At 38.8% G+C, this 20449-nt stretch overlaps 1 protein-coding gene across 3 annotated transcripts in view; it reads right to left on the bottom strand.

Moving 5' to 3' along the window:
- CD109 (CD109 molecule) overlaps positions 1-20449 on the bottom strand; it is a 136837-nt gene that overhangs the window by 72048 nt on the left and 44340 nt on the right. For all 3 annotated transcript variants that reach the window (XM_024248537.3, XM_063724863.1, XM_054557758.2), the window contains exons 6-7: positions 4216-4255; positions 1865-1949 (exon numbers count right to left, since the gene is read on the bottom strand). In XM_024248537.3, coding sequence (XP_024104305.3) covers positions 1865-1949; positions 4216-4255 — 125 coding nt within the window. The remainder of the gene's footprint in view (positions 1-1864; positions 1950-4215; positions 4256-20449) is intronic.

Genomic DNA, 20449 nt, shown 5'->3' with positions numbered 1-20449 from the left:
AAAGGGCATGGAAGCTCCATGTTGCTTCCCACATGCCTCACCTGACATATCTCTTCCAGCTCTTCATCTCTATCCATTGTAAAATCCTTTGCAATAAGCCAACAAAGTGTTTTCCTGAGTCCTGTGAGTAGCTCCAGCAAATTAGTCAAACCCAAAGAGAAGGTAGTGGGAACTCCGATTTACAGTCAATCAGTCAGAAGTACAGGTGACAATCTATTACTTGTGAGTGTCATCTGCAGTGGGAGGCAGTCTTGGAGTGAGTCCTCATCTATGATCTGATGCTGTCTCCCAGTAGATAGTGTCAGACTTGAATTGAACTAGAGGAGACCCAGCTGGTGTCCCCTGCAGAACCGATTGATTGGGTTTTGGTGGGGAGAAATCCTCATCCACCTCTTCATGACCAGAAGTCACAGAAGTCTTCTGTGTTGATTGTTGAATGAGGATATAAGAGAAACTGAATTTCTTTTTTCCTATATCCACAGAACTCCAAATACCTGGCTTTTGATTTGGTATGAAGACCTTTGCTGTGCTACATACAGCTTAGAGCTGAAATCTTAAGGGTTATGTTGCTTATCTATTTGTTCTTTTTTTTTTTTTTCTTTTTGAGACAAAGTCTCCCTCTATCAGCCAGGCTGAAGTGCAATGGTACAATCTTGGCTTACTGCAACCTCCACCTCCCAGGTTCAAGCAATTCTCATGCCTCACCCTCCCGAGTAGCAGAGAGTGTGCCACCATGCCCAGCTAATTTTTGTATTTTTAGTAGAGATGGAGTTTTGCCATGTTGGCCAAGCTGGCCTCAAACTCCTGGTCTCAAGTGATCCACCCTCCTCAGCCCCCCAAAGTGCTGGCATTACAGGTGTGAGCCACTGTGCCTGGCCTATTTGTTCTTTCAATAGGTATATATTGGATACCTACTCCATGGTTGGCACTGTAGTAGACACCAAGGTGCTGTAGTACACAAGACACAGAGCCACCTTCAGAAAGGTGGACGAGCAAACAGCAGCTCTGTGTAACTAGTATTATGAGGGGTATAAGGAGGGTTGGGGGCAAGTAGTAAGCCTTGAAATTACCTACGTAATGGCCTATTAGTCAGAAAAAAGCATTTTACATTTTTAGAAGCTAAAGTTTGTGACAGTAGAGAATGGGCTGGAGTAGAGAAAGGTGGAATGTTTCAAAAGACATGAATCCAGAAAAGAGCCCTGCAAGATAAACTAAAGAATCTGAACTTCACTCTCAAGCTACAAGAGAAGAGTCCTTGAATTACTTGAGGGCTAATCCCAGCCTGCACTTCAGAGAACCATTAGACTGGAACTCTGACGATGCTTTTTGCCTCAGCAAAACAAAATGCCATGCATTGTTCAACCCAGTGAGTCAAAATCATGACAGCCAACATAGATCTGTTGTGTTAGGTGGGTTGGAAGTCTCTGTGTTCGTATGATGTGACATGATGGATAAATGTGGATTATTTACTCATCTGTTAATTGCAATAAGGCAACCAATTCTCTCCCCCAAGAGCTCTATCTCCATTAGCAATGGAAAAAAATAGAATTTAAGTAAAGATAAGTTACTTCAATTCCATGTCATCTGAAAAAAAAACAGTGCTATCTATAATATAAATCCCTTAATAAGTCTAAGAAATATGGAAATATTTTAAGACTGGGTCGGCTTGCAAGCAGAGCGATAGATGCAGAGAAATGTGGAGATCTGTCCCATGCTTAATTATTTATTATAAATAGTCATTTACTGTCCACTAAGGTATTTCAATAAGCAAAAATTGCCCTAATATTCTGAAGTATATAATCAGCTTTTGGTCATACAGTTTTATAATGGTTTCGAGTCATATCAAAAGAAAAATGACACTTACTTTGCCGTGATGGTACCATTTAAATGCTTAGAATTCATAGAACAATATAAGGGTGTCTGCAAAGTCACTTCAAATTTTGGTAACACTGGAAAAGAAAAGCAAGGGTAAATCTTTTTTTTTTTTTTTTTTTGAGATGAAGAAGCAAGGGTAAATCTCTTAAAGAATCTACTTCACTATCATCTTCCATGGAATAAAATGAAAAATAAAATCGTTGTGAAGGAGTTGATAATTTGTACTATTTGAACTTAAATTTATTAGAATCCAAATACATATTAAGACAGATGAAAAGCCCTTTGTTTCACCCAAAACTAGAAATCCCTAGTTTGGTCAGCTTTATATAATTAAGGTATGAGGCTGGGAGCAGTGGCTCACGCCTGTAATTCTAGAACTTGGGAGGCAGAGACAGGTGGATCACCTGAGGTCAGGAGTTCAAGACCAGCCTGGCCAGCATGGTGAATCCTGTTCCTACTAAAAATACAAAAATTGTTGGGCATGGTGGTGCATGCCTGTAATCCCAGCTACTCAGGAGGCTGAGGCAGGAGAATCACTTGAACCCAGGAGGCAGTGGTTGCAGTGACCCGAGATCATGCCACTGCACTCCAGCCTGAGTGACACAGTGAGACTCTGTCTCGAAAAATAATAATAATAATTAAGGTATAAACTATTTTATAAGTACTAATACTATAATTGATATAAAGCACTCCACCAGAGTAAAAATTGTGTGTTTCTTTATAGTCTATAAAACTTTTTTTCTATAGTTCTCTAACCAAAGAAACAGGCCACTCTCATAACAAGGCACCTCACCATTCAACTAACATAAGAGAAATATCAAAAAAGCCAAATGGTCAACAATATAGGGCAGACCTTCAGCTCCAATCAAGGCTAACAGCCCTGAATGTACCAAGACACTCCTAGACTCTAGATCAGTCTAGGACAGGGAGACCAAAAAGTCACGTGAGTCAACTATGACCCCGCCCCCGCAATCCCCACCACCAAGAAAATCCAAATGCCTCTTCCTCAAACATCATAGGATTGCAATCAATTCCCCACCTCCACTATACCTCATTCAACAACATACAACCACCCAGCATACCACTACAATGAGATATAAAGATAGCCTATAGAAATGTTGGTCCCCTATGACTTATTCTTCTAGATCAGGGCTGTCTAAAAGACATAAAATGGGAGCCATATGTGTAATTTTTCATTTCTAGTAGCCAAATTTTAAAAGTAAAAATAAGCAGGTGAAATTAATTTTTATATTTTACTTAACCCTATATATCTAAAATATTATCGTTTCAACAAATAATCAAAATTTAAAAATGGTTATTAATGAACTATTTTTCTTTCTTTCATTTTTCTTGTACTAAGTCTTTGACATCTGGTGTCTCCATTCGGACTAGCCACATTTGAAGTGCTCAACAGCCACACATGGCAAGTGGCCCCGCTACTGGAGAGCACAGTTACAGATCAGAGTTCAGCAAACTATGACCAGCATGAACCAAGAACATTTTTTACAATTTTTAACTGGTTGAAAAAAATCAAAAGAAGAACAATATTTCATGACATACGAAAATTATATGAAATTCAAATTTTCATGCCCATAAAATAAAGTTTATTGCACCACAGCAACATTCATGTACATATTATCTTTGGCTGCTCTCATGCTACCAAGGCAAAATTGAGTAGTAACGACAGAGACATATGGCCCACAGAGCCTGAGGTATTACTACCTATATATTATAAATTCTACTGCCTAAATAAAACCCAATCTCAAAAAGAAGCTCAAATCAAATGAAAAACTGCATGTGCAACCTCGAAATAACTATTCAAATTATAACTAATACTAAGATCCTATGCTTTCAGTCTCATCTCTCATTCCTCTCCATTCACCAACAAAATAGATGGGTCCAACTGTTTTTATCTATGGGTTTCTAACAGATATTGTAAGTATGGCACCTGCAAGAAGAGGATTTACCTGAGAAACAGACCATCTTTACCAATGCCAATCAAATGAAAAATATGGAAGAGAATTTGTTAAGTATTTTTAAGTGCAACATTTTAAATATTTTTTGATCACAACAAAGTAGAAAAATAGAAAAATCATGTTGTGGATAAGAAAAAGACTAGCACAATACAACTATAGGTGATTTTTTTCTACTTTTTTCTGTATAATGAGATTTTAGAATTTTTACAAGGAAAAAAAATATGGTTAGGCCTTTAAAAAAACACCAGAATTTTAACTCCATTGAGATTTTTACTTCAAATAATACATCTCTTAAAAATTTCTCTAATCTCTGCTGAAAGTAACAAATGTTTTTTTCTTCCAAAATAGATTGAGGAACTCTTACCATATTCTGAAACCTGAAATGATTGATAATATGTCTGGTCCTATTGGGCAGGGGAGAAAAAAAGACAAGAAAGTATATGAGTTCTTATTTATTTTGCTTGCTTGCTTACTTGCATAAAACAATTTAGAAAATTAATTTTTAAATTACATTTATAATGATGCAATGAACAAACCTGTTTATTTTCATTTATGGAAGTGTATTTGTAGACAACTGCAACATGAAGCCTGTAAAATTTCATGAATTTTTCTTGCCAACCCGTTAGCATAAAATGGTGACCTATCTCTATAATTCATTGCGGGTCATTTAAACATACTGCTTAATCTGACTTCCATTATTTGTGAAATAAGAACTAGATTAAACTAGATAATTCAGGAATTTATGAAGCAAAGATAACACAGGTCAAACTAAAAAATAACTGCAGATTTGTTTTGGATATCATTATCAAAAATTAATGGAGAAAATGAAGTTACACATAACTCAAATACTTGTAAATAATTAAGGGTGCAAAATCTTCATGGAACAACGTGCTTCACTTTTCCAATTCCTTGAATTATTTTCTACTGTAATCCTTAAATCAATACATCCTATGTGGTTATAATAGATACTGTTATTTATTTCCTTTTCCACAATCAACAAGAAAACGTGGGCTATTATCGTATCATTTATCTAACTCTTCATATTTCTTTTTGTTTTTGTTTTTGTTTTTTCAGACAGGGTCTTGCTTTGTCATCCAGGCTGGAGTGTAGTGGTACAAACACAGCTCACTGAAGCCTCAACCTCCTGGACTCAAGCGATTCTCCTGCCTCAGCCCGCCAACTAGCTGGGACCACAGGGGCAAGTCACCATGCCCAACTAATTTTTTTTTTTTAAAGTAGAACGGGATTTTGCCATGTTGCCCAGGCTGGTCTCAAACTCCTGAGCTCAAACAATCACACCTCAGCCTCCCAAAGTGCTAGGATTACAGGCGTGAGCCACCATGCCCAGTCAACTCTTCATATTTCTAAATCGTTCATTCTAAATCAAGGTAGCACATTAAATAGAACCTCTCCAAATTGGCTATGTAATTCCACTAATGAAATTTGTATTGTAAATTTAATTCCCAAATTTATCAAATCAAACACAGAGATGCAGCTATAAAATAATAGCTTTTGTTAACAAATACCCTTGATTAATCTAAAATATCTGTACACCACGAAGTTATTTTTCAGTCCTAAAAGAAGGCCATAGTTCACTTCAAAATATAAAACAAATATAACCACTAACATGCTAACAAATAAATTGTGTATCAATTGGCTTCAACATTGTCATGTAAAGAGGATCCCATCTTTGGTTAGCTGTTGTTGAAAAATAAAAATTTTAAAAAAAGAAAATCTCAAAGAAATTTTGTTGTTTTGATCGATTTGTGACTTCATATTTGTGACTTCTATCTCAAATTGTTTTCATATCATATAGTAACATTATAAATTACATGTATTTGATTCATTTACAAGTTCTAACATGTCATTCTCAAAAGTCAAATCAAGAAGGTAATTTACCTATTACCTGTTTTACTAATGAACATAGGAATGCTAGTCTTTAAGTTAGTTTTTGCTTTATTACTGAGGCCAGCACAGACAAGACTATGGAATAAGTAACAATTATGATGTTTCTGTTTCTCAAGTTTCATTCATATAGCAAACATTAATTGAGTAAATACAACATGCAAAACACCATGTGAGGCTCTAAAATCACAGTCCTCAGCATTAGAGAGTCTAGTGGTGGAGACAGACATAGTCAAGAACAATAATTCAAGACTGACAGTGTCCTGGGGTTTCATGCACTGTGTTTTTGCTCTAACTCTTGCCTATTCTTGACTTATATGTACTTCCATCCCTCCTCATTTTCCATCCTTCCTCATTCTTAGCTTAAATATTACTGCTTCACTTTTTGATCATTTTTGTATCCCTCATAGTTTATCCCTTGGGGTGCCAACCTGTTATAGCACCTAGTATAAAATAAGTGCTCAATAAATGTGTGTTTGATTAAATAAAAATTATTAGCTTTTACAAATATAGGAAATCAACTTACTTATTTGAGCCTACTTTAAACAACAGCCTGAAACTAAGTTTTAGGTCATCATTTGTTTAACACATAAGTAGTTTACATTAGATTATATTTGAAATGAATTCCATCTCCCCTCTGCCTCCTACATTGCCAGTCCCTGATCAATTCTGGATTTTCCATCTTTCCATTGACCATCTCCTTCCCCTCACTCAGTCTCTAAACACTCTTGTCTTTTGTTCTCTTGGTATTCCTAATTATCTCTCTGACCCCTTCCTTGTTTCCTTTATGCATCTCTTTCTGATCCTTAAATGTTGGCCTTTCCCATGCTGAGCCCTCTTCTCACTCTTCAGGCTCTCATCAGCTCTCAGGGTTTTAACTGCCATTCCTAGAATAAAGACACCTAAATCCTTATCTCTATCCCAGATTGAGACTCAAATCCACCTGCCAGACATCTCCACCTGAATTTCTGACAGAATGTCCTGGATTTATTGATCTGGATTTAGCCTCTTTCAAACAGCTTTTCTTGATTGCCCTCTCCCCATGGTGGGTTAGATACCCCTTCTCTCCTATAATATCCTGACTATAACTCAATCATCTTGCCTAACACAATATATGATAATCATTTGCTTTGTGTACACCTCCTGTAAGAGACTATGAAATCCTTGAGAGCACAGAACCTAGTAAAGCATGCCTTCAACGTTTGTTGAATAAACATAAGTATAAATGAATAAATGAGTCAATTCTTGCCCCCAGTCTGGTTCTTACAGTGCTCAACAGATCAGCCTCAGTTATCAGGCAGCATCTCCTGCAACACATTAAAATAATCTTATCTTGAGAAGGATCAAACAACCCTGAAGAGGCAAATGACCCATAGAGTAACCTTAACTCTGCCCTTTACGTGGAAGGAACATGAATGCCCCAAGGAGTGAATGCATCCAGCCATCATAGAAAACCGAAGAACATGAAGGAAGAAAAGTATTTCTTTTCACTGACATTTTAAATTGTTCCAATAAATCTAGAAAACATTTTGGAAGTGAGTGCTGACAGTATGCTTTCTACTACACAATGTCTTCCCAAGGTGCTCATAAGTGGTAAAATGCAAATCAACAAATAAATTATTTTACTGTCCAAGGGATTTGAAAAGTAGAAATTAGTTTTGTAATGTCCAGTGTATTGTCCATTAGGCAAACAGGCCATACAACTTTTCAGAATTAATTCAGTTATTTTAATGAGATATATAATCAAGTACAAAAGATACTGAAATATTTAAATAATAATTCAGAGAATTAATAGCCATTTATGCCATATATAACCACAAAAACACTGATACTGAGTACTTTCGTTAATCTAGAACAGGGATCTGCAAACTTTTCCTGTAAAGAGCGGGATAGTAAATATTTTAGGCTTTGTAGGCCATATGGTCTCTGTCCCAACTACTTAACAATGCTGTTGCAGTGCAAATGTAGCCAGAGACAATTTGTAAACAAACGAGCACGACTATGTTCCAATAAATCTTTATTTACAAAAACAGGTGTCAGGCTACATTTGGTTTTTCTGCCCGGGTTTGCTAACCTCTAGTTTAAAAAAAGGAATAAAATGTATTTCCAAATTGTTCTGTGTTCATTCTAGGTGAACTAAACTAAATTTGACTAAACTTTACTGAAAACATGGAGCAAAAAAATGCAGTCCTTTTGTAGGAAGTCCAAGCTTCTCTTATGAAACAATTTTCCTTCAGTTTCAAAATAATTTTATCTGTTTCAAAATGAGTATTTGTGTTAACTGTAGTTCATCAAATACAGTTTATACTCATTCACTCTGCCAGCAACTGGAAAAAAGGCTAACCTGAAGGCTTAAATACTTGGGCAGCATGTCTTTTAAGCAAACACCTCCCCAGGCAAGAGAAGCATAACTCATGTCTCCTGAGCTCTTCTTTCCCCAATATGGTCACTGTTCCATGGGGAAAACTCTCTCTTAAAAACCTGCTCCAAAGCACATCCAGTAGAAACTCTCTGTTTCTACTGGATGTAAGCCTGCCTTGATTAGATTTTCTAAACAACTTCTAAAGCAGAAGTAGAAAATAAGAGTCAGCAGGTATTCTTAGCAACCTCTGTAATTTCTCTACCTCTTGTCCCTGAGTCAATAATTCATTGTGAGGGTGTATGTTACAGAAATTAGACAAATGAAGTGGGAAAGAGAAAACACATTATTTTTACCACTCTTTTAAGAAGTATGCTATGACTAGAATACAAATTGAGACATGTGAATTACTACAACCATCTATTCCAGTTACAGAATTTTTCTTCCCTAACCATGATGCCATCCAACTCTTGAGTTTCTATTTTTAACAGATTTGAAGAAATATAGCATATTACGTGACCATTAAAAAATATATTTTAAAATGCAGGTCAGTTTCTTTCAACTCTTGCTTCTGGAGTAAAAAGCAATGCCAGAATCAAAACTAAGGTGCTGGTTGGATTATTTCTGTTTGTTCATTATGTTCTTTTATGGTCATTTCAATTCCCTAATAGTTTGTTTTAGCACTACTCTCCAGTGTCTGGATGTACCTTTTACTTTAAGAAAGGCACTGAATTTGTTAAATCTGCACATAACGGGAGGTTAAAAGGGAACTATTTCAGACTCAGTTTTGCGTTTGGCCCCCAAGACAACAGATGTCAACTATGTCCACCTTCCACAGGTGAAGGATGCAGGACTTGCAAAGGAGGTTTCCAAAAACTGGTTTTGTAACTCTTAACCTGTCACCAAGGTGGAAAGGTCAAGATAAAAATAAAACTGGAAGGGAATTTCAGGAGAGAGCTTTCGATGAGCTAGGAGTGGCACTCACCACACCCTGGGGCATCAGGTAGAGCTGCTTGGCCCTCGTTTCAAGCCTTGGGAAAGGGGCTTCCATAGACAATGCAAACAACTAGGTATGTGTCCCTGGGGGCATCCTCAAGCTGTCAGTGAGCAGGCTGTTGACATACCTGAATACTCTAAAGGGTATAATATTTGTGCTGGCAGTGGAGCTAAGAGTGTGCTATGCTAGGAGTGGTCTGCATCTCCTGAATGTTGAGGATCAGAGAAAGCACGAGCATTTTCCCTCAACTAGATATGCCAAAAGAGCAAGTCAGCATGGGACTGTTTTCTATCCTGATCAAAACAGCCTTAGTAGGAATAAGGCAAGCCCTGAGAAGAGGGAAGCTGAGGTGTGTGATCTAGATGCCCAGGAGCTAAAGATGGAGTTATGAGCTGCCATTTGGAGGAGACAGATTCAAAAGCATCCAGGGTACTTTGGATGAAAGACCTCCCCACAATCTTAAGGGTCCTCCTAGGAATACAGAAAGGAGTTCTAAAAAGGAAAAATGTTAGTTTTAAATGCCATCTTAGCCCAGAGAGGTCTCATGCAGATGACAACAGTATTACATTGAACCATATTAAATTGCCATTTTTGCAGGACAAATATTAGCAAGTTCACATGACCCATCCTTATATATCAGATGAGAATTTTGTTACCCCTCACTTCTCTTTCCTCCACCCAATTCAGTCTGGAGGAGTCAAAGGCAGCCTAGTGAGTTGGAGGCAGGCATCCAGACCAAAGAAGACCCAAGCTGGAGAAGGGAGCATTTTATTTTATTAGACTGGACATATTAATTACTGAATGTAGACTGTTTGTGTGTATGAAAGTAACCGAACATGACAGGACCTTTTGTTGCCAAAGAGTAACCATAAAAATGATGAGATTTTCCCTACATTTTATCAAGGAGTAGGGAAGAATTAGTCCCAAAGAACAGGACAAAATGGCACAAAAATAATGTGCTTTTTTTACTTCACCTATCAAGTAATAAATGTTCAACCTCACAGTTACACATAAATAACTGGGCATGAATATGTTAAGTAAGAATAGGAATACCATAATATAAATGAAATTATATTGCTGCTGCCTCCACCAGATAATCATATTAATTCTCTCTTTCTTAGGAACAGAAGTTGTAGACTATTATATAATTAGCCTACATTACATAGCTATATTATGTATAGCTATTTATGCGCTTTATTGCCCTTGAAATCTGGATTCTGCCTCTCCCGTTTCACTGGCCCCAGGAGATGCTCGGTATGCCACGTTGTTTTCCTCTAACCGCCTGTCACCTTTCTCAGGCCTCACTCCCTTTGAGGCCTCTGCAGCACCTGGAAAGCCACTCTCTCTGAATCTCTTCCCCTCTGCTCTGTGCCTGAACTTGCTTGCTTTTCTCTTCCCAAAACTGGGTGTTCTTTCTCTATTGCTTTGGATGGCTTCTCTGCTTTGCTCCTAAATGTGATTTCTGATGGCTCAGTCCAAATACATCTAGCTCATACCACTCACCCAAACTGAGCTTCCATCCCTAACTTCCCTAGAACTGATATGGGTGATTCTCCCAAAGACCCAACTTGAAATTCCCAGGCACCTTTTGCTCCTCTTTCTTCTCTGCCCCAATCGAAATCTAGTCACTAGCCCTAATGATTCTGCCTTTAAGTGTCTCTTGAATTCATCCATTCCTCTTTAATTTTTTCTGCTCTCTTACTGCAGTCCCCTATTACCTTTGAACTTACTAACACTGAAGGTATTTGATTATAAGCTAACATTGAAGGTATTCTTATATTTGTTAAGCAATAATACTAACCCCTGGTAGTCTCCTGGACTTTAGTTTCTCTCCCTCTAATCACCCTACATGCTGCCACCAAAGTGATCTACCTAAAACACAACTTTAATCATGTCATACTTTTACATAGAAACTTTCTACTAAAGCAATAAGAAGACAACACATACTGATGATTTTTGTTTGTTTGGAAGTTTACCATAAGGGTGTCATACTTTCTACACTATCATGTTTGGATGTTTTTACCTTACTCATGCATTACTTTTATAACAAGAGGAAAATTATGAAGGTATGATCCTATAACTTTCATAATTTGAGAGACCCATTCACACACATTTTGTTTCCTTTGTCCTCAGAAGTCCTATATTGAAATTTGCATCACTGATTGAAATTCAAAGTAAAATACACGAAAGTTTTTAGAGCTGCCTGCTGTCTACAAAATGAAATATAAAACTTCAGCCTGATAGCCAATATCCTCCACAGCTCGGCCCACAAACTTCCCCACCTTTCTCTTCAACTACTACTCTCTACAAGCCCTCCATTCCAGCCAGTGCCTGCTCCCAGCCCCACAGCCCTGTCAGCCAGCTCAGAGCCCACCACTTCCCATCCAAGTCCTACAGTCCCCTCCAGCCCTATCTTGGACTTGTAAAGCTGTGAAGATCCTTAAAAATCCCTTGATCCAAATCCCTTATTTTACAGCTGAGGAAACAGAGACCCACAGCTGAAATGCCATGCCCACCATCACTTGACTAGAGCACAGTACCCAGGTCTTAGGACTCCTAAACTAATGCTCTTTGCATTTGTTACACGAAGCTTTTCTGATTGTAAGCTCCTTGAAAGCCGGGTCTGTGTCTTATCACCCTTAGATGTGTACTGACTGGTGTTTCTTCCCACCCTTACATACAACAGAAAAGCTTCATATTTTTAGCTTTATTCTGATCCCTACTAACCTGACTGCCTAAACCTATTGCCTCCATAACAGCAATCATGTAATATCCTATTTTTCCCCTCTTTTATTTTTACCATAAAATTGGGAGACCTTAAAAATAAAAAAGAAATCACAATGGAAATATCATCCTGTAAAAGTGTCAGTTGATGTACACTGACCTACTTAGAGGAATGACAGAGTCAATAGGGTTTGCAAAATGAGAGAAAATGTTTATTAATGTTTACATCATCCTTTCCTTCGCTTTCCTGTTTAGAGTCTAAACACCTGTGGTCTAAACTGTAGTTGCAACATATTTCTCTATGGGGTTCAACCCAAACTCAGCATCAGAATCAGCTGTGGTGGGTTTAATAAATAGAGATGTCCAGTTCCTACCCCAGAGCTACTGAATCAGAATTACCAGGGCTAAGGCCCAAACACAACAAATGCATTCATTCATCCATTCCTTCAAGAGATATTCATTGCGCCTGAGTGGCAGGTGTAATGGGAATACAACCCTGCACGGACCTGCTGATCTAGTGGAAAGAAGGATATTTATCAAATAACCACATACGTGAGTATATATTACGAATTATGATAAAAGCTGTGAATTAACATTTACAGACAGTTATGAAATCTGGAGATGAGACGGGAAAAACAGAGTCAGATCAGGTAAGACCCTGTGTAGGCCATGGTAAAACATCTGAATTTTGTTCTGAGGCCAGTGGAAAGTCTTTCGACAGTTTTAAGCTGGGGAATAACATGATCCAACTAATGTTTAGATGATTTTTATTGCTGCTTAGAGAATTGGTTGCAAAGGGGAAAAAAACTAAATGCAGAGAGATTAAGACACTGTAATATCTAGGAACAATATAATAGTGGCTTGGACAAAGGAGGGAGAGGTGGAAATAGAGAAGTAGGTGGATCTGAAATACATTTAAGGTTGAGGCAGGCAGATCGCTTGAGCTAAGGAGTTAGAGACCAGCCTGGGCAACATGGTGAAACCCCATCTCTACAAAAAATACAAAAATTAGCCGGGCATGGTGGCACACACCTGTACTCCCAGCTACTCGGGAGATGGAGGCAGGAAGATCACTTGAACTCGAGAGGTGGAGGTTGCAGTGAGCTGAGATTGCCTGGGTGACAGAGCAAGACTCTGTCTCAGGGTAAAAAAAAAAAAAGAAAGAAATATATTTAAGGGCAAAAGCTGTGGGAATTGGTGAAGGTCTGAATATGGGTGGTCAGGCAGCATGAGGTGTCAAGAACTCTAAGGTTACCAGCCTGCACAGCTGAATGGATAGAGCAATTAAATAAGATAGGAAATGCTGCAGAAGAGCCAGGTGTGGTGGGGAAAGATTGTTAAAAATGATACTGGACATGAAGAGTTTGGGATGCTTTGAAACATCCAAATACAGATGCTGAATAGGTAGATAGTTTTAAAGGTCTAGAACTCAGAGGTATAGGTTCTCTCAGAGAGGCCAATTTGAGAGTCATTGGTGTATAGATGGAAACTGAAACCACGTCTTCGGGTGAACTTCCCTAGAGTGAGAAATGAAAGGAACTTAAAACCAAACTTGCAATGTGCCAATACGTAATAGAGAGTAAATGACAAAAGTGACCAAGAAGAAGAATCCAAACAAGTAGAAAGAAATCTCAGAGCCAAACTGGAGTGAGTTGGGAAAATGGAGGCAGAGAGATCAGACAACATTTTTTTTAGAAGACTGGCTAGAATGGGAATGTGAAGTCACTGAAGAGGAAGTACAGTTAAAGTACAGTACTTCTCTATATTTTTTGTTTTTTCAATGAGAAAGAATTAAACATATTAGATTTTATAAAAAGATCCAAGACAGAAAGAGATCCAGTTTGAAGACTGAGAAGAAAGAGACTGTCAACACTGCAAGTTTTCTGACAAAGTAGAGGAAGAAAGAAGCCAAGGCAGAAATCGGGATATTGGTCTTAGATATGAATAGGACCTTTCCCCTAAAAAGAAGAGAATAAGCATGAGATGGGCACAGGCAACACATGCAAATCTGGCAGAAAAAGTGAAAGAAATTCCCATCTGATGACTGTGTTCTCTGTGAAGTGGAAAGGAAGATAATCTACTGAGTGTGAGGAGGGAGGAATCAGAACCTCCCCAGGAGACAGTTTTTTTCCTGAATCCCTTCTCTCATTAGAAAGGATTACAAATATTCTGGTTCTTATCAAGGCTGGAACTAAACACCTGAAGAACTGAAGCTGGTCTATACCTGACAGTCACTCATAGTGACAGGACTTGGGAATAACGGTTCTAACCAATGACCAAGACATAGACCATACAAGCCTCCAGTTAGCAGAATAGTGGCCAGGTATCCAGGTATCACAAGCACATTCATACTCCTAAAACAGTGTTACCATCTGCAGTACGAATACATTATGCAGTACAAGGGACAAACTTGTTTCCTTGGTGTTAAAAAAAAAAAAAGTACTAACTAGAAACATATGCCCTTTAAAAACAAACAATAAACAAAAACCACCCATTTAACCCTCTCTGTTCCTACTCAAAGTAGAAGGAACTATGGTTTTTAAAGACATGTAACATGACCACCTTTCTTGGGCACCTATCTCAAGCAAGGGAGCAAAAGCAGCAGCATAGCTACAGCTTCGTACTGAATAGGAAAGTTATCCTTGAGGGAAATAACTCCATTTCTTGCTCTTTCTCCCTTTCCTCACTCCACCCAGGGACTTGGTACTCATTTCAGTGTCCCCTTCCCCCTCACCCAGGGCTGCCACCACTGGTCAGAGCCCAGTGAGTTATCATTTTCCAAAACTCCCTCTATGCCACTGAAAATAAAGCATCATATAGAACGATACACACATACCACACAAACGTCAAATTCTTGCTTTTATATTGTACTATAATAACATAAGATATAACCACTGGGTGCACTGCATTAAGATAATATAGGGCCTCTTTGTGCTATCTTTGCAACTTTCTGTGAATCTACCTAAAGGTAGACAGTTATTTTAAAAATTAATCTTCTTGGCTGAGCACAGTGGCTTATGCCTATAATCCCAGCCCTTTGGAAGGCAGAGGCGGGCGGATCACTCGAGGTCAGAAGTTCAAGACCAGCCTGGCCAATGTGGTGAAACCTTGTCTCTACTAAAAATACAAAAATTTAGCCAGGCATGGTGGTGGGTGCCTGTAATCCCAGTTACTCGGGAGGCTGAGGCAGGTGAATCACTTGAACCTGGGAGGCGGAGGTTGCAGTGAGCCAAGATCGTGCCACTGCACTCCAGCCTGGGTGACAGAGCAGGACTCTGTCTCAAAAACAAACAACAAAAAATTAATCTTTGCACACCTCATATGACCAAGGTTATAGAGGCTGTGAGGTGACAGCAGCCTAATCCTTAATAGTATATTAATGGATATTAAATAGATGAACCAAGTAACCTACATGCTGGACTCAAATCTTCAATCTAAACACATGGCTGCTGTGGTCAGAATCTGTGAGACGTTGGGAACAATCCAACGTGCAAACAAGGTGATCCCGTGGCATCCACAAGTCATATAAAAGAAGTAGGTGTCTTCTCCACCAATGCATACAGCAAGCCCTGTTGACATCTAAATTCAACCTTCAAGGAGGCCATATTAAAACAGCAATTGCTGGCCAGGCATGGTGACTCATGCCTGTAATCCCAGCACTTTGGGAGGCCAGGGTGGGCGATCACCTGAGGTCAAGAGTTCAAGACCAGCCTGGCCAATATGGTGAAACCCTGTCTCTACTAAAAATACAAAAATTAGCCAGGCCCATGGTGGCACATGCCTGTAATCCCAGCTACTCAGGAGGCTAAGGCAGGAGAATCACTTGAACCTGGGAGGCAGAAGTTGCAGTAAGCTGAGACGGCACCACTGCACTCCAGCCTGGGTGACAGAGCAAGACTCTGTCTCAAAAATAAATAAATAAATAAAACAGCAATTGCTGCACATATTAAATAATTTGATTTTACAGAACTGAAAGTATGAGTAAACTAGTTTCTAGTCCTGACCCTCCCACAACACACTGTGTGAGCCTAACCAGCTCATGTCACTTATCTCAGATTCTTCCTCCATAAAGTGGGGAGATGGATATAGGCGACCTCTAAGATCATCTATAGCACTGAGACCCTGTGCTATGTACTGATGATGCTACGTACTCAGACCCTCCATTTCATTGATGAACACAACATCCTAAAGTCTGGCCCCAAAGTTTTCTAACTGATGCCAAAAACATGTATCTTCAGAGAGGGGTACAGAAGACACATTTGAAAGGAGGGGTCCTCCTAGGGTGGCTTCTGGAGAGAAAGAACAAAACAAAGAACTCCTCATGAAAATTTGCATATGGGGCCTAGAAATTAAAATGCACACTGCCAAAGGACTGGCACTAGCAGATCAAATGGCTCAATAAAGACACAAGAATAATATGGCACCAAAATTATAAGTGCATTTTAGACTTTATAACAAACTAGAATATTCAGTTCTTGCCTGAGATTTTTTTTAATTTTCAAAATGAGAAAGTCCAGGGGATTAATCCAAAAGTCCTGTTTTCCATTAGCTCACAGGTTCATCAAATACAGCAACCATATATATTCTCAAAATGAAAATATACAAAGATATTTCTACTAAGTTGCAAGATCATATAGCAGAATGAGACTAGAAGTCAAAGAACATCACAAAGGATAATAACAGCAATCACCTAGAAGAAGCTCTATTCACTCATTCTTTCATCCCACAAGCATGAATGAGTTCCCATAACAGGTCAGATATTATATTAGACAGAATAAATATGAAAATTAATAAAATAGAATTCCTGTCTTCAAGGAGTTCACAGTTTAAGAAATGAGGCAGACATTTTTTTAAATATCTGAAGATAATAATAGGTTCTGGAGATGGATGGTGGCAGATGGTTGCACCACAGTGTGAATGCACCTGATGCTACCTAACTTTTAAATTGTTAAAATGGTAAATTTTATACATATATCTTACCACAATTTTTAAAAAAGGAAAATAACACTACATTGATTAATAAATGCTATTCTAGAGGTGTTTATCGGGGCCTTTGGAAGAACGGAGGAGAAAGTGCTGAGTTCTGCCAGATGATGCTCTAAGAAATCAATATTCTAAAACCATCTCCTCCCTCCCTTTCTCACTGAACAAGGATATAAGAGTTTGAGATCCTTCCCAAAAAAAGCATTCTTCTTATAAGCAAAGACTAGCGAAAGTATTTTGGAAGCCACAACCACATTTCAGGAGAATGCCACTGTTTTCTGACCTGTCAAAGTTTTGCTCCATGCTTTCTGTTAAGTTGTCATCACAAGCCAGGCGGGTTAAGCAGATGCTACTGGTAGAGTGCTTTAGGGACAAGAACTGTCCAAACAAAGATGTGCTCTTTTGCAAAAGAAAAACAGCTCCAGAGATACTTAACAGAAGAAGCAAGCTGACCCAGGCAGACGCTGGACAAGAAGTCCAGAAAAAATAAGGAATATCCTGAAAGGTTATAAAAAGCAGTAAGGTGTTGGCAACCCTCACCCAATCTAGAAAAAACAACTAACTCAAGAGAAACTAGATGTAACTGTTAGAAGCAAAGAAATAACTCAATGCAGATTGCTTCTGAGTTACATAATAATTTGATAACCCATTTCATTATACAGGGCTCCAGAAGAGTGACTTCAAGCCTTAACCCTGTTGAGTTTTCTGCTTGCTATTTCTTGTTCCCCACCTCTAACAATGGCTTAAGATTGAGACAACGGTTACAAAATTGTAGTTAGTGACAGATAGAAAAGACTATAAGATTATCAAGTTCAGTGGTTCCCAAGCTGGCTGTGCATCTGAAGCATCAGAGAAGCTGTTGTAAAGGATATACAATGTCCCAGAAATTCTGACTTAGTATGTCTAAGGTGCTGGGAAGCTCTACTGAGCTGATTACCTAGAAAGGTAAAGTAAATAGCAGAAAGTAGCACTGCTGAGGAATTCAAAGAATAAATCAGATGGCCTGTCCCCAGTTCCATACCTTGTTGACTGCCCAACACTGCCTCTCAATGGAAAAGATGTATTCTAAAGATGCCTAGCTGCGGGCATTTATCAGCACTTCTCAAAATGCGGTTCAAAAAACTAGTAGAATTTCCTGGAGTGCTTATTTAAAATTCAAACTCCTAGGTCCCATGCCAAAATTAGTAAATTGTGATCTGGGTGGGGGACCTGGACTACGCATCTTTAAACAAGCTCCCAGTCCATTGATTCTGTGGCACACTGATATTTCAGAACCAGCTTCAGCCTCAGGTGGCCATTATGGTAAACTCAAATGCCTAAGCCACTCTAGAAAGAAGAAAAGACTTCCATCTGACAATGAGGAAAGACAGCACAGGGTTGCCGTCATCAAATGACCAGGAATCTCTCAGTGACTCAGGCTCTTCTTTTGGGCTCTTGGAGGAACATGAGCACCAGTGCATGGGTCACGCAAAGACCTGGAGCACTGGGCTGCGGGCTGCACTGCTCTGGCCAGATCCCTCCTGGCTCCCAGAAGCCGGGTTCTCGGACACCAACATTAGCCTTTCTTTTAAAGAACCCCTAAAATCACCTTCTAGTAACCTCGAATATAATTTTTAAATCATAGATGCAAAAACATTCGCAACCAAATGTGGTATATTCACACAATGGAATATTATTCAGCCTTTAAAAGAGAGAAAATTCTGACATATGCTACAACATGGGTGAGCCATAATAACATTATGCTAAGAGAAAAAAGCCAGTCTCAAAAAGAGATCCTGTATGATTCTGCTGATATAAGACTAATCAACACCACAGAGATAGAAAGTACAGTGGCTGCCAGGGGCTGGGGGGTGGGAGGGAATGAAGAGTTGTTGTTTAATAGGTGTAGATTTTCAGTTTTGCAAGATGAAAAGAGTTACGGAGATGGATGGTGGTGATGAATGCACAACAATATGAATGTACTTAATACCACTGAACTGTACACTTACAAATGGTTACAATGGCAAATTTTATGTTATGTGTATTTTACTACAGAAAAAAAAATGGAGGGAAAAACCATTTGCAGGCCAGGCACAGTGGCTCATGCCTGTAATCCTAGCACTTTGGAAAGCCAAGGCAAGTGAATCACCTGAGGTCAGGAGTTCGAGCCCAGCCTGACCAACATGGTGAAACTCCATCTCTACTAAAAATACAAAAATTAGCTGAACATGATGGCGCACACCTGTAATCCCAGCTACTCAGGAGGATGAGGCAGGAAAATCACTTGAACCTGCGAGGTGGAGGTTGCAATGAGCTGAGATTGCACACTGCACTCCAGACTGGTCAACAGAGTGAGACTCTTTCTCAAAAAACAAAACAAAACAAAAAAAAATGTGTAATTATTTGAGAAAACTGTCAACACCAATCACGAGATAACATACCTAGAGATAAGGTACCTAGAGAACTATACTGCGAAGAAATGAAAATACAAGGAATGTCTAACTTTTAAAACACATTATCTTCCTAAGGTGTATTTTCAAGTCAATTATTAAATCGGAACATATTCCCACACTCAACTTATAATGTACCTGAAGTATAACGGCCCTATAAAACACACTTCTATGAAAAGATGTTACAGCCAAAATATACCTCTGCTCTCTGAGGGGAGGGCTTGGTGCTCTAGACAAAGAAATGATGAAAAAGAGCTAGGCAATCAAAGTATGGCAGAGGTAGAAGACTTGGTCATATTCTCAAGAGAAGTACAATCCCCAGAGTAGCAAAGAACTATTCACACTAGAATATGTGTGTCAATTAAGCACACGTATAAGTAGCACAAAAACAGCCAGGGCTCTTACTAAACTTTACTGATTTTAAGAGGTCTTAAAAATTATAATCATCAAGAGTTTCTTTGCAATTTAATTAAACTAGCATTGTAAAAAAAAAAAAAAAGTCTATGTATATATTGAGAACTTATGATGTCCCACCATCATATGCTGAGCAATGAAAGAGATAAAACATAAGATGGAAAACCAAGGTGGCAGGGTAGAGAGAACCTTGGATTTGGTGTCAAAAGGCCTGTTCTAATCCTAGTTTGGGAAGTTGTGGGACACTGGGCAAATCACTTAACTAATCCCCCAAAACATTTGTTTCCTTTCTTGGCCAGGCACAGTGGCTCATGCCTGTAATCCCAGCACTTTGGGAGGCCGAGTAGGGTGGATCACTTGAGGTCTGGAGTTCGAGACCACCCTGGCCAACATGATGAAACCGTCTCTACTAAAAATACAAAAATTAGCTGGGCGTGGTGGCCTGTAATCCCAGCTACTCAGGAGGCTGAGGCAGGAGAATCGCTTGAACCTGGGATGTGGAGGTTCCAGTGAGCCGAGATCACACCACAGCCCGGGCAAAAGAGCGAGACTCTGTCTCAAAAAAAAAAAGAAAGAAAGAAAAAGAAGAAAACTAGAAATCCTACTAGACCAAAATAAATACTCACCATTACTATCATAAAAAACCTTGAAGGTGAAAAGCAATACAATACTTGAAGGGCAAACAATTTAGATTAATCCAGAAAGGTTAACATGGTATCATAAAGGACTTATTCACTCTTATTCTACAAACAAACATGTTATTAATACAAGTGGAGAAATGCCAAGG

This window comes from Pongo abelii, chromosome 5, assembly GCF_028885655.2.
Source record: "Pongo abelii isolate AG06213 chromosome 5, NHGRI_mPonAbe1-v2.0_pri, whole genome shotgun sequence".
NCBI lineage: Eukaryota > Metazoa > Chordata > Mammalia > Primates > Hominidae > Pongo > Pongo abelii.
The sequence above is the reverse complement of the archived record's forward strand: the minus strand, read 5'-3'. Positions and strand labels throughout refer to the sequence as shown.